Source organism: Solanum pennellii, chromosome 9 (assembly GCF_001406875.1).
Source record: "Solanum pennellii chromosome 9, SPENNV200".
NCBI lineage: Eukaryota > Viridiplantae > Streptophyta > Magnoliopsida > Solanales > Solanaceae > Solanum > Solanum pennellii.
This window is the reverse complement of record NC_028645.1, coordinates 1,971,771-1,986,395: the sequence shown is the minus strand read 5'-3', so window position 1 is coordinate 1,986,395 and position 14,625 is coordinate 1,971,771. Positions and strand designations below refer to the sequence as shown.

Here is a 14,625-nt window from a genome sequence, read left to right as displayed (position 1 = left end):
TTCTTAATTAGCACAAATGAACGATAAATTAATTAATGTTACAAAGGTGGCTAGATATTATAGGTTCATTTTTTTCATATATATTTATTAAAAGCAATATTTAGTAGTATGATTTCTTAATAATTGAACTTGTTATATAATTTTCTCAAACAAAATACAATTATTTTTATTTTTTAAAAATTAATTTGTTGTATTTAACATGTTGTTGCTATTGGCCGGCTAATTTAAGGGTAAGAATATATTCCTGAATTAAGTAATTTATTATTTAAACAATAAATAAATAAATAAATAAATAAATAAATAGTTCGTTCCCTTTCATAGATAAATGATAAATCTCTTCTTTCAACTTGTTTAGCAATTTAAATAGTGAATTAGTGATAATAAAATAAGCATGTAGTTGTTGTTTGATATAAATAATTATGGACCATGTCCAATGTTTTACACTCCAATATTTATATTTATCTTGATATAAAAACTTTTATTATGTTAGTAAAATTTGTTATGATTTCATGCACCAACTATGTCTAAGTGACAAAATAAAAATAAAAATAAAAATCGTACGCTCATTTTCTTATCCACCGTTAATTTTTCATTTTACTGCTTTACTATTTTGGATTCGTGTAGAAAAGTTTCACGTCAGGATAAAAACACACTTTATTAGTGGCGTGCTAGAATTTTTATCAAGAGGTTAGAAAATATGAAAATTAAACATATAAAAAAATCTAAGAGGGTTTATCATTTACTATATATACATAAAAGAATAATTTTAATCGTATAGAAATAATATAACTTTATTTCGAATTAAGTCCATATGAAATTCCTTATCCTTATTTAGTTTCGCACCAACACTCTACTAAAAAATAATTTTATATTTAAAGTTCGAACTCGAAACGATACGAAAATACTTGTGGATCTAGTGACACAACCTTTGGTGGGGTGATTAAATAATAATACTATTTCCACATTTACCCATGCCTAATATCTAGGTTTATATTTTTCCCCAATGTAAAGTTGCTTTGTGGCCCTATATTAGTTGCTAATAGAAAAATATTTAGGTAAACATCATAATATATAGTTACCTACTCAAATTCCAAAATTGCCCTTGACTTCCTTCTCTCTATAATTCCATATTAATTATTAATTATTATAATATAAAGTATGTAGGTAAAAAAAATTGAAATAAACTTTAAAATACTTGTCTAGTGCATAATAATGATAATGCATTCACCTAACTAACTAATCATATCTTATTTCCACAAGTGTTGAAATTAAAAAAAAAAAATACTTCTAATGATGGAATTCCAATTGTCTATATTATAACAAGAAGATCAATTATTTTTTTTTAAAGAAAAAAAAATATTTTTTAATATTTAATATCCGCGTCAAAATTCCATCATCAAATTTACAACAAGATTCATGTCCCGAAGGACACTTTTCTAATAAAAACCTAAATTCAAAATCTCTAATTAAAAGAAAAAAATTTCAGTCATTTCATCGCCCAATTAATATCTAACTTTGTTACTATTTTATTCTAAAAAATAAGGGTGAATACATCTTAATCAAATGCTTATCCAAGAGAAAAAAAAAGCCTTAATTTTTTTATTACTATATATATTATTATTAAATTTTAAATGTGGGGTCTAGTGTCATTTCAACAACCATAATTAGGCAGGTTCATGTTAAAAATATTTTTGTTACATAATGGGATGTTATTATGAAAAACAGTGGCTAGAATTTAGCTATGACATGGTCTAATTTTTTAACAATTAAATTAAACAAAATCATATAATCCAACTAGTCATTATATAAATACTAATTATATAGCTAAGTGGAACATTTAAGTTAGATTGTTCCTATGTTCCAAAATATCGAAAAATGTATCTGAATTTTTTAAAAATACACTATTTTCAAAAGCGATAATATTTTTAAAGAGTCTGAATAACATAAAATTTGCTTGCATATCACAGCACACATAAATAAAGGTTAAACATAATTAGCAATCTAACTGTACTTTAGTAGGGTTTCCACTTAAGTTTAATACTAATTAGGATTTGATACATATATTAGAAATTTGAATTTGATATATATATATATTGGTATCTAGTAACCTCGTAAAATTAGTTGTGGTACAAAATGCTGACATAAATACTACGGAAAAAAAGACAATCTAATACACTAAATTCTCGTTATTCGTGAGATCTGAAGAAATGTCTGATCACAAAGTTAAATTACGTTTTTGTAAAGAAACTATTTACACAATTTAAAATTGTACGATTTAATCACATAATAACAACTTTAAAACATACGTCACACTAAAATTATCGAAATAAAATAAAAAAGACTTTTTGCAAGGGTATAAGAGTCTTTATACATCCCTTGTGGTGGTTTATTTTATTATTATATATACATGCTTGAAAATGACACGCTATTTATTTCTTAGATTTCACAAGTAGTATTTTATAAGTAAATTTTATTAAAAAAAACAATATCGTAATCTAATCGTTTTCTTGATAATATTTTAAACATAATATTTTTTTATACAAGTAAAAAATTCAAAAAAACTTTTTATAATTTGTTGAATTTTTACACTATACTTTTCTATTCTTCTTGGGATTTGTCCCATTTTTTTGGTCCAATTTTCATATATATATATTTTTTTCTTCAGACTTTTTTTCTCTTGTTGAGCAGAAGTCATCAGAAAAAGGCAAAAATCAGCAAGTTTGAAAAAAGGTGATTTTTTTAGTTCTTTTTCTGCTTCTGTTTTGTATGATTATTGTTTATCTTTTTTTTGTAATATAGTTTTATAGAGCTTAAAGTTTGCTTCTTTTTTGTATTCTTGAAATGGGATTTTTGTTATTCAACTATTTGTGTTGGTGTTTGTGGTGAAAAATGGAAGTCAACATTTTTGCAGCTTGGTGGAGAAAATAAGAAAAATGGATATATTGAGAAACTTTAGCAGGAATATCTGCAAAATTTTGAACATATTAGGTGATGTCTTTCTATATATTCGGACCTTGATGAACAGAGTTACGTGATAACTGTTGTTGGTGGGGTGTCAGATATCTCGTGAATTAGTGGGGGTGTGTGAAAGCTAGAGAAAGCAATATCTGCAAAATTTTGTTTTTACTTTTTATTTGTCTTAGCTTTGGTGGACAGAATTTCATGGTACTTATGCTGGTAGGGGTGTCAGGTATCCGTGAATTAGTTGATGTGTGTGAAAGCTGGTCCAAACTATGGTCATAAAGAAAAAGAAAAATATGCAAATTTTTGTATGAATAAATGTGTTTGTTTTCATTCTCAATTGTATGTTGGATTGCTTCTGAGTAAAGGGTGTGGTTTTGTGATGTGAAATATTTTCTAATTGTATAGTCTTCTCTCGTATGTCCTAGTTTGGTAGATAGAGATATGTAGTAGTGGTTGTTGGTAGGGGGTGTTTGATATACCATGAATTAGTCGAGGTGTGTGTGAGCTGGACTCTACAGTCGTAAAAAAAGTATATTCTGCAAAAGTTTGTATGAAATAATTTGTTTATTTCGTTCTCAATTCTAAGTTGGATTGTTTCTGAGTAAAGGGTATGGTTTGTGATGTGAGATTATTTTCCAATTGTGTAGCAGCTGTATTTAGGAGCTAAGAATGACACAGAGAGGGGGAGAGTTGTAATGAGTTTCTTGAAGGAGCTGAGAATTGAAAAGAGATTGATTTTGATTTTAAATACTTCTTTCACAAAGATTTGATCTTTTTTGCCAATAAATGCTAAAAAGACAAAATGAGCATTTAGAATAAATTGTTTGAGCCTATGGGATTAACTTAGCCATCGTGTTCTTAACCTTGAATAATAAGATACTTGTCGAGGTGGAGCCAGGATTTGAAGTTGAGTTCAGGATTCTAGTCCTTTTGAATTATTGTGTTCTAAATTTGTATATATTCAATAGATTTCTTAAGACAAATACAGGGCTACTCTGAATCCATAACCAAGAGTCTAGCTCTGCCCACTGGATATTTGTATTGAAACTTATCATTTAGTACAATGTTAATATGTCGTCAAGGAAACAAATTTTAAGGGATGTCATGGGTGTTGGAAAATGCTTATTCTCATGATTGAAGTCATTATGACTCGTTCGTGTAATATATGGCGTTTGAGTCTAACTCAACCCCAAAAGATAGCTCATAAGGGAAGGTTGTCCAAGTCTATACAAGCAGACAATCAGTCCATTCACCTACCAATGTTGGACTCTAACCTACTTAAAACAGATCTTACCCATTTCTTGGTGAATATATCTTTTACGGCCTTTGTGTTGGCATTTCATAGGATTGGATAACATCAATAGAGTCTAAGAATCCTCAGCATTTCGATATTCTTTCACCATCACCTCTTTCATTTTGTGTGTGCTTATGCTTTTGTCCTCGAGGATGGAAGGATGGAGTGTTTTGTATACTGAGTACCAATAATCTTTGATTTAGTAGGAGATTTGGCTCATTAATTTTGTTTGGAGTTCATATAAGAGATTGAGTTCAACTAACATCGGAAGGCAAACATGCAGTTTATGCTACTTAAGTTTATGGACAATTATTGCAAATACAGATGACCCATTGCTAAATAGGATAACCAACGATTTTGCTGTTTAGCTAAAAATATTGTCCATCGCTAATTATTGTTTTATTAGTAGTGTCAGAGAATTCTAGAATGTCATATCAACATCTGTAAATTTTTTTTACACCTAACAGGGTAAATACTCTTGTAGTTAGTTAAATGTGTCTGTAGATTGATTTTGCTATACGTAGGTGTTAATTGTTGTGTTTTTTCTATTTTCAGGTCAAAGAAGGGAAATTTGTTTTAAAGCCGGATGTGTGCTTTAGCTTATCTGAAATTTTTGGCCCTTTCCTATCCAGTATAAACTTGAAACTTTCTGGAATTATGCATGTCTGGTCTTGGGGCCATTGCCGACAATATTGAAAGAACGATTACTTTATCGGATAGAACAAAGTCACTTGATTCTTCATTAATTCATGACAATAATGACAATACCAAATTGACAAATGGTGAAGTTTGTCTTACTTCTGAATCCACCAACTTTAGAGTTGGGGAGCTCTTATTACCAAATGGGGAATCCTATTCTGGGTCCCTGCTGGGCAACATACCCGAAGGTTCTGGAAAGTATAGGTGGTCTGATGGTTGTCGGTATGTGGGTGAGTGGAGACATGGGATAACACATGGTCATGGGAAACTAGAATTTCCTTCTGGTGCTGTTTATGATGGTGAATTTTCAGGTGGTTATATGCATGGTGAGGGGACATATATTGGACCTGATAAAGTGATCTACAGGGGACGCTGGCGGTTTAACCTTAAACATGGTTTAGGATATCAAATGTATCCCAATGGGGATATTTTTGAAGGGTCCTGGATGCAAGGAACCCCTGAAGGACCGGGTAAGTATACATGGGATAACGGGAATGTCTACTTTGGAAACATGAAAGGAGGGAAAATATCAGGGAAAGGAACTCTCACTTGGATTAACGGAGATTCGTATGAAGGGAGCTGGTTAAATGGTGCAATGCATGGCGTCGGTATGTATACATGGAGTGATGGTAGCTGTTATATTGGTACATGGACACATAGTCTAAAGGATGGAAAAGGAACATTTTATCCTAGTGGTAGCAGGCTTACGGCTGGTCAAGAATTGTACCTCAATGCATTGAGAAAACGAGGGTTACTGCCAGATATGAGAAAACAAAGTCAAGTCTCCCATATCCATCATGCCGCTTCAGTTGATATGGGAAATGTTAAAGTCAGTGGTAAACTTCCAGAGAGAAACCTGTTAAATTTCGGTCAGTCGCGACCTACAAATGTTTCTCTGGAAAGACGATGGAGTCTTGAAGTAGCCATTGAGAAAGTTATTGGTCATAATTTAGATGGAGACATGGAGGATGCTATGAGTTCTCCAATTTTGGAAAGAGAGTACATGCAAGGCATCCTAATCAGTGAGGTTGTCTTAAATGAGCGTTTTTCACCACCATCCGGGAGAGCCAGAAGGAGGCAAAAGAGATTTGTAAGGGAATTAAAGAGACCAGGTGAAGCAATCATAAAGGGTCACAGGAGCTATGATTTAATGCTAAGTCTACAGCTTGGGATCAGGTGCGCTGCTTGTGGCTACTGATGACTTTATAGCATGTGTTTGTTGGAATATGTTTTAACTTGTTCTGTCTTCCCCAATTTTCTAACAGATTATTTCACTCATTTTTCATTGATTCACTTGGTTCCCTGAACTTAATATTGTGTTATTTTTGTATAGATCATTCATACTATTTTGCTAGACTTAATGCATTTAGCAAGAAATATTGTGTTATTTTTGTATATATCATTCATACTATTTTGCTAGACTTAATGCATTTAGCAAGAAATATTGTGTTATTTTTGTATAGATCATTCATACTATTTTGCTAGAATTAATGCATTTAGCAAGCTGCTTTTTAGGTATGTTTTATTTTCTCTAGGTAAAATGAAAAGAGAGAAGACTGGAAGGACATTGGTATTCGAGTTTTTATGTTCATATAGAAGAATCATAGAAAGTTCTCCTACGAGCCTTACTTTTCTTGTGTCACCATGCATAGTTTGAGGACGAGAATGCCTCTGGATAGCATTGGAAGTCAAAGGAAGTTACTAACTTCAAGACATTTTCTATTTGAGAACTTTAATATGGATGTACTTGCTGAAAATCTTTATGGTACCAATAGTTGTGTATATATAAATGCGTTCAGAGGAAGAAATCATGAAATATCAATTGGATAATTCTGGGTTCTTCTTGATGGCCAATTCAGATGTAAGTTACAAAGTCTTGATTTTTGAAGGGCGTAAAAAGTTAAAATAATCAAAAAATGATACTTGGCAAACACTCTGGTGTTTACTATGCTAAAACTGTTATATTTAGAGCTACCATACTAACTACTACAAATATGTTATCGGGTTTTCAGAAGCAATACTGAGGCAGATAATCAATGACAGTAATCTGAAGTTAGAAAATCCCTGGATCAAGTGGATTTAGTATCAACCTTACTGGTATCTTATACAATCTACTCTGAGATGTTCTTGACTCCTGAAATAGGAATAGCATTGAATGAGGATCTCATGTGCAAATATGAACTCTTTTTTTTCACATGAAATTAATCACCGAGTTTTAATTTTCTTCTCCCGATTCCTGCTCCTCCATCACTCTGAGATTGCTATAGAGGCTGTTCTACAATCCTCTAAATATTTAACTTGGATGTAAAAAGATATGTTCGGTTAGGCACACAGAAATCCCTGGATATGTTGCCTTATTTAATTTGATATTTCATACTCAATTCATCATCCTCTTGAGGGAGGCAATCATTTGCAGCACGATTTTGTTGCTCCTTTTTATCATATATCAAGCGTGTGACCAGTTGAAATGTGACCAGATACACTGTGGGGAAAATTACACCTATACAAAGACGAGATATACGAACTTCAGATTTTGGTCCGCGTGCTAGCTTTTGGATGTATTTTCCAAAAGGAGGATCTCAGTTGACACCTACACACCAGTCTGAAGATTTCAAGTGGAAAGATTATTGCCCAATGGTCTTCAGGTTGGTGGTTTGCTATCTTTTATTTAACAATGGTTGAAAAACTCTAAGCAGCTGCATGCATATTGGGTTTTCGGGCTAGATGTGGTTTTCAATTAAGATTCATAATGCATGTTCTTTTTTTCTTTCTTTCTTTTTGCTTTTATTTGTTTATCTTCCTTAGATATGTCTATTGCATGTCAGATGTGTGAATGTCACTTATTTTGTAGAAATAGATGTTCTTCTGTAGCAATAATGCTATTTCTTGGTGTTTTCTGAGGCATCTTCACTAACTTATCAGCGTTTTGGATATGCTACACTCACATAGAAACTGAAATGGCTTGAAGCTGTATAATTAGAACTTCTATATGGTTTTATTCCGGTTATCATATTTGGGATTTTGTGGAGGCTGGTCTTGCGCTTGTGGAGGTTAATTGGGCATGCATGCCCGACCAAAGCAGCTTGTGTCCCTCCTGCAGATGTTTTTCTTCTTCAAGTAGAGTAGCCTCCTTGTATCCCTCCCTAGATGCTTTTTCTTGTTACTGTTGATGTATTATTAGAAGTCAAAACTAGTTTGTTAGGCTTTCTGATTTTCTATATGTTTACGTGTAGGAACTAAATTGGACTTATTTCTTGTAGGAATCTGAGGGAGATGTTTAAGATTGATGCTGCTGATTACATGATGTCAATTTGTGGAAATGATGCCCTTAGAGAGCTTTCTTCTCCTGGAAAAAGTGGCAGTGTATTTTTCCTGTCTCAAGATGACCGTTTCATGATTAAGACATTACGTAAATCTGAAGTTAAGGTGTGTAATCTTGACTTAAACCTATCGCTGTCACAAATCACTTTTATCAGAAACTTTTTATCTGTCTAGCTGGGGGAAATAGAAAATGTAAAATCACAGTGATACAATAAGTTGGAAAAGGAGTGATATCTTAAGAAGTCGTTTTTTCTGTATGTGAAGTGAAATATCATCAAAGGCGCAACCAGAGGAATTAGGAAATCATTGATTCAAAGACAGTTTTTGGCTATCTTGATTGTTTCAGTTTAATTGTTTCGCTATCACCTAGATTTTATGGTTAGATGATAGCACAGTATCCTCTCAGGCAACACTTAGGATGTATATACATCGTTCTTCTGGGCCACAAGTTATCTTCTGCACTAGGAAATTATGATTGTGAGAGCAGCAACATCATGTACTTCAATTTCTGTTACTATTTGTTGTTCTTATACTTCGATTATAGGATTATTTTGATGTAGTTACTGCTCAGAATGTTTTGTTATGCTTTCTCTTCAGTTACTTCTTTTTGTGGAGTGTTTTGGATTGTTTTTCCTCTAGTCGAGGGTCTATCGGAAACAACCTCTCTACCTCAGAGGTAGAGGTAAGGTCTGCATACACTCTACCCTCCCAAGACCTCACTTTGTGGGACTATGCATAAACTTTGCATGTATAAAAAAGAGAAGCAGACAGGGCTATTCAAAATACTTTCTCTTGCTTAATATTACCTGTCTCATTACTTTGCTTAAAGTTCTTCCACATACCCCTTGAAATGCTTCTGACCTGTCAAATTTATTCCAGTTGAGTTTCCCCCTTATTGTTGTAAGGCTTCATACTTAAGAAAACTGCTCAGTTTTAACGTCAGCTAAGTTTTGGGAGATCCTTGCAGATGTCTCTTTCAAAGATTTGCCTGTTTAACTGTTTTATTGGAGTTCCTCTTACGTTTTAGTTAGGTATGAAAAGAGAGCATCATGACCATTCATCTCACGTATAGGTTTTGCTGCGGATGCTTCCGAATTATCATCGCCATGTCAAGACTTACGAGAATACTCTCATCACTAAATTTTTTGGACTTCACAGGATAAAACCTTCCAGTGGACAAAAGGTAATATACTTGTAGATTTTGATCAGCATATAATAAAAGTGAATTGGATTATTTATATATACTTTTGTTAATATTGCGTTAAAAATGAAATAATATAAAAACAAAACTTCTTGCGACATGCGAAAGCTGTTTGGATTCTATTTACTCTACATTCTTTAATACTCCTGTTTGTCATATTTTCCTGTCAAGTCCATTTAAAAAGAATGTCTTTTTCCCGTTTTAGCAAATCTTTAATTTCAACTTCGACTCGACATTTTTAAGGCCACGAGATTAAAGGATATTTTGGTACATTCTACGTATCTTTAGTTTAAGACCACAAGATTCAAGTCTTCTTTACTTTCTTACACTCCAAGCCAAGTCAAAATCAAACAAACAAATTAAAAACGAAGGGAGTAATGAATTGTTGTGGTAAATTCCACTTGCCAAATATTCCCCACCTAGGAGTGAAGATTGAACCTTGCCCACTTTGCTCCTGTCATGACTTGAACTCCTTACCTCTTGGTTGGATATGGAGTGCTCTTGCCACTGGAAGAATCTCACATGTCTTGCACTACAATTCATATAGGTCTAGACATATGTGATTTGGAAGGTTCAATTGAATGTTGATGTATCTCCCTCCAAGTCAATAAAATAGATCTAATTTGACCTGCGTGGTTATAAGATTAAAATATTTTAATAGATTATTATAAGTAAGTTTGATTTAGAAGGTCTGAATGTGTGTGGAGGTGGGGTGGGGTGGGGAGGGGCGTATCTTGTCAAGTAAAAGTATATTCCTCCAGGTAGGAAAACAAGTGTAACAAACACTTCTGATATACATAAGAGTAACAATTTTGTGATGTTCTTGCAGTTCCGCTTTGTAGTAATGGGAAATATGTTTTGTACGGAGTTGAGAATCCACCGAAGATTTGATCTTAAAGGTTCTTCACTAGGACGATCTGCTGATAAGGTTGAAATTGATGAGAACACTATACTTAAGGATCTAGATTTGAACTACTGCTTTTATCTAGAGCCTTCTTGGCGCGAAGCTTTATTAAGGTAAGTGACTTTTTATTAAATATTCTCATTTTCTCTAATGTACCTACATTTGTAATTTTTCAGTTTCAGTTGCTGTTCTGACTTAAGTGTGTAGTAAATATCCAAAAGTAAATAGTAAGTGGGTATTGATCCCTAATCCTCTAGGTAAATAACTCAACATTCAACCAAGTGTACCGTTTAGCCTTCTTGTAGCATGCGTGCCAACAGATAATATTATACCAATTGTAGAAAATATATTCATATATGACCTAGTTTTACAGAGAGATCGCTGGTTCATTTGCCTCATCTTTTAGCCTAAAGATTTGCCCTTGATTGTAATGGTCTGGTGGAAGCGGTTGAAGTCATATGATATACTTGCAAAGAAATGGTAGCCCTCCTTGTTCTGTTTCACTATATCTTTTGGTTGGTAGGAAGAGTTTCAAGTATTTTTTGCCAAGTTTCATAAGATATGACAGTTTAAAGTTGTTGGTTCGTGGCGACATTTGTCTTTTGCACCTCGGAGTTATGTGTTTCCGAATTGAAAGCAACCTTAACTCTTTCTTTTAGCGTTTGATGGTCAGTGAAATCACACTAGAGTTCTTTAAGATCTATGTAAATTGTTGAGGTAATAACTCGCTACCTGTTGGAATTTGTATAACCTATCTCATTTAAAAGTTTAAGCTGTTAGAGAGAGTACACTTATATTTACCTAATTATATCCAACATGTCGCTTCATGTGTGAGCGAGTTCCGTTTTTTGTCGGACGATCATGTGGAAATTCTTTTTATACGGGTGGTGCCATGATAGTGAGACTTGAAAGCAGGGCCTCTGTCTGCTAATACAATGTTGAAATACGCGACTATCTCATCTAAAACCTTAAGCTATTAGAATGAGTACACTCTTATAGCTTAAGCTGTTGGAGTACGCTCTTATTTACTTGACTAGTTTCCGTGCACGCGCTTTGCGCGTGTAATCCATGAGTGTATTATTTCTTAAAAGATAATACTACTAAATAATAAAATATGTTTAATTGAGATTTTTTACTTTGTTTTACTGCTAATTGTGACACTCCAATTTTCTGACCTCCAAGTGAATGCATCGAGATAATAATATGAGAAATTAATAAAATAAACTTTGTTTGTAAATCAAAAAATAAGTTTGCAAAGCTAAAAGGAAAAATAACAACTATCTAAATTAAATTTCTTGATAGTTTCGTTTTATTGGTAGAATAATGCTAGATAGTGTAAGATTAACTTTGAGTGAAGGAAAACAAAACCTTTTAACTTTTTTAATGAATGTGTTTTAAGTATTGTATTAAATTTTTATCCACAAACACTTTAAACTAATTAGTTAACTATAAATATTTAAAACTAAGATGTAAAAAGTTTTATCATTTATATTTTAAAAATCAGGATATTTATGAATAACTACTATTTTATATAAAATTTAATTCTGTCATACATAACTTATCCACCATTAATCTAATATTATATGTTTCACCTTTTTTCCATAAAAAGAAAAGAAAAGAAAAGAGTAAACATCCTATTTTATCACATTCATTCTTAAAGATGAAAATTAATGCATACGTAAAAATTATAAGTACGGAGAAAAGAAAAAAAAAGGTACACATGAGCAAGATAATTAGGCATTTCATTTTGTTTGTCTCTATAGTGAAACTGAACATTTGAGCATACAAAATACAAATATGAATTTAGAGCAACTTGCTAATAAAACAAGAATTCAACTATATGAAGAGAGACAAAAAAGTCTTATTATAATTCTTACTACAAATAAGTATAAAACTAACACATCAAGCTCCGATGCTTCAGTAATTGAATTCTCATCTATTCTCATAACTGCATAAGGGAATCTCACAACTTTCACCTCAAATTGTGACATTATTTCACATGTTTAGAATTCCTACATACAAGAATTGTAGGAGTAGTAAATAAAAGTTCTTCTTGAAAAAGTTTTAAATTTATAGAACAAAATTATGGAAACATGAAAAGTCACATGAATTATTGTTAAAATAAATATAAAAAAGATAGAGATGAAATTTAATTTTAAAGATACATGAATCTACTTTAACTTCTTGATAATTACTCATTTTTATTTTTATTTACATTTATGTTAGAAATTTGAAAGGTCAAGATTATGTAATGAGAATAAGAAGATTATATATATATATAAATTATATAACTTTTAATTTATTAGAGAGGCAAAATGGTAATTCAACTTTTAAGTTTTGAGCTTCATGCTTATAATAATATATGATTACATCTTCAACAGAATCGTTTGTTTCTACAGGCAGATCGAAATTGACAGTAAATTCTTGGAGGAAGAGAACATTATGGATTACAGCCTCTTGTTAGGTGTTCATTATAGAGCACCTCAACACCTACAATCTCTCATTTCGTGTAGTGGACGCACCACGGCAGATGGATTAGAAATTGTTGCAGAAGAAGGTTTGTCTCTGAAAACAAAAAATATCTGCATCCGTTTCAATTGGTTTGTCTTACTTCCCTTTTTCGTCTCTCTTTCCCTTTCTGGTCATTTCTTAATTTTAACTATTTCTTAGTTTTAACTTTCCACATAACATGTTTAATACCATAAATTAAAGGACATTTTGATACATTCTACGTATCTTTAGTTTTTATTTAAGACCACAAAATTCAAAATTCTTATTTACTTTCTTAAACTCCGTGTCAAGTCAAAGCGGACAAACAAATTGAAATGGAGGGATTACTCTTTTAAGACTCAACAATTAACACTAGGACAAAAGAAGTATGACCTGATAGCTGGTGACTTTTCAGTTAAATGATGGTTCATAATAAAGTCGAATCTCGTCATATATCTGTAGGTAGTTAAGTAAGACACTTAAATTGAAACTGAGGGAGTATAATTTAGTAATCTCGTAAAAAGAATAAAGTTATATGTATCTTGTTTTTTTCTTGGCTTTATGACTTTCTATGAACAATTGTTTTGTTTTACTACTTCAGAGTCTCTGGAGGATGAAATATCGCCCCAGGGCCTTGTTTTGGTCCCTCGTGGAAGTGATGATAGTGTCGTTGTGGGTCCGCATGTCAGAGGCAGCCGATTACGAGCGTCATCAGCTACCGGTGATGCGGAAGTGGACCTCCTCCTCCCCGGAACAGCAAGGTAATTTTTTGCCAGGCTTGAACATTGTTATTTTCTTAAGTTGTAGCACTCTTTGTAGTCGCAGTGAGATACTGGGATGTATCACTCCCTCCGTTTCAATTTGAACGTCTTACTTTCCATTTTAGTCCGTTTCATAAAGAATGTCTCAACCTTGATGACAAGACCTATTGAGTTTCTTGCACTGGAAAACACCAAACAGAAGAACACACATGACAATTGGGATTGGCGAAATCCAGCAACTTGTTTACGCCTCCTTTCAGTAGTTAGAGATGCTGCACGAAAACCTCTATGCCTTGGTACACCTAGTCTTGCTCTCTTTCGTGCAGCTTATCTCACGAGTTCATGAAATGATATATACATATATATCTATTTCAGAAGGAATGAAGACTTTAGCTGCCACCCTTATATATTATCTACAAAATCTTTTCATGTTATGATTTTGGTGTTGACAATATTACATGCCTAAATACATCTCTTTGCAGATTCCAGATTCAGCTTGGGGTGAATATGCCAGCAAGGGCGGAGTACATACCAAAAGAAGGTCAAACCCAGGTGTTCCACGAAGTATATGACGTTGTGTTATACCTCGGGATCATTGATATATTGCAAGAATACAACATGAGCAAGAAGTTAGAACATGCATACAAATCGATTCAGTTTGATTCTGTTTCCATTTCTGCAGTTGACCCAACGTACTACTCGGAGAGGTTCTTGGAGTTCATTCGGAAGGTCTTCCCTACATATGCTGTAGCAACTTGAACAGTATCCTTAGCTCTTATCATTGAAATTCATCGCAACTCGAGCTGTTACACCATGGCAGAGAGACACAGCTGCTGTTTGTAATTTATTGAAGAGTGTATAATGCGGATTATGGATTTGTAGTTGATAGCAATGCATATCACTTCTTCTTTACAAGCTGTTGAATCCACAACTTGGAAGTTTATAAAGACTTGTACAATAATAACTGGGTTTTAGATCAAGTAAATATACA

The 14,625-nt window shown here is 32.8% G+C and overlaps 1 protein-coding gene across 4 annotated transcripts; it reads left to right on the top strand.

Moving 5' to 3' along the window:
• The first annotated feature begins 2,516 nt into the window (after nt 1–2,516).
• LOC107031063 (phosphatidylinositol 4-phosphate 5-kinase 9-like) lies at nt 2,517–14,581 on the top strand. 4 transcript variants are annotated; one of them, XM_015232263.2, is made up of 9 exons: nt 2,517–2,730; nt 4,814–6,133; nt 7,435–7,602; nt 8,218–8,383; nt 9,351–9,461; nt 10,309–10,496; nt 12,783–12,940; nt 13,475–13,634; nt 14,117–14,581. In XM_015232263.2, the coding sequence occupies exons 2-9, from the start codon at nt 4,920–4,922 to the stop codon at nt 14,391–14,393; spliced, it is 2,442 nt and encodes an 813-aa protein (XP_015087749.1). In that variant the 5' UTR covers nt 2,517–2,730; nt 4,814–4,919; the 3' UTR covers nt 14,394–14,581. The 4 variants fall into 4 exon arrangements, with proteins under 4 accessions (XP_015087749.1, XP_015087750.1, XP_027775502.1 ...); XM_015232264.2 differs by lacking the exon at nt 2,517–2,730 and adding an exon at nt 2,832–2,988; XM_027919701.1 differs by lacking the exon at nt 2,517–2,730 and adding an exon at nt 3,059–3,080.
• Nucleotides 14,582–14,625: the final 44 nt, after the last annotated feature.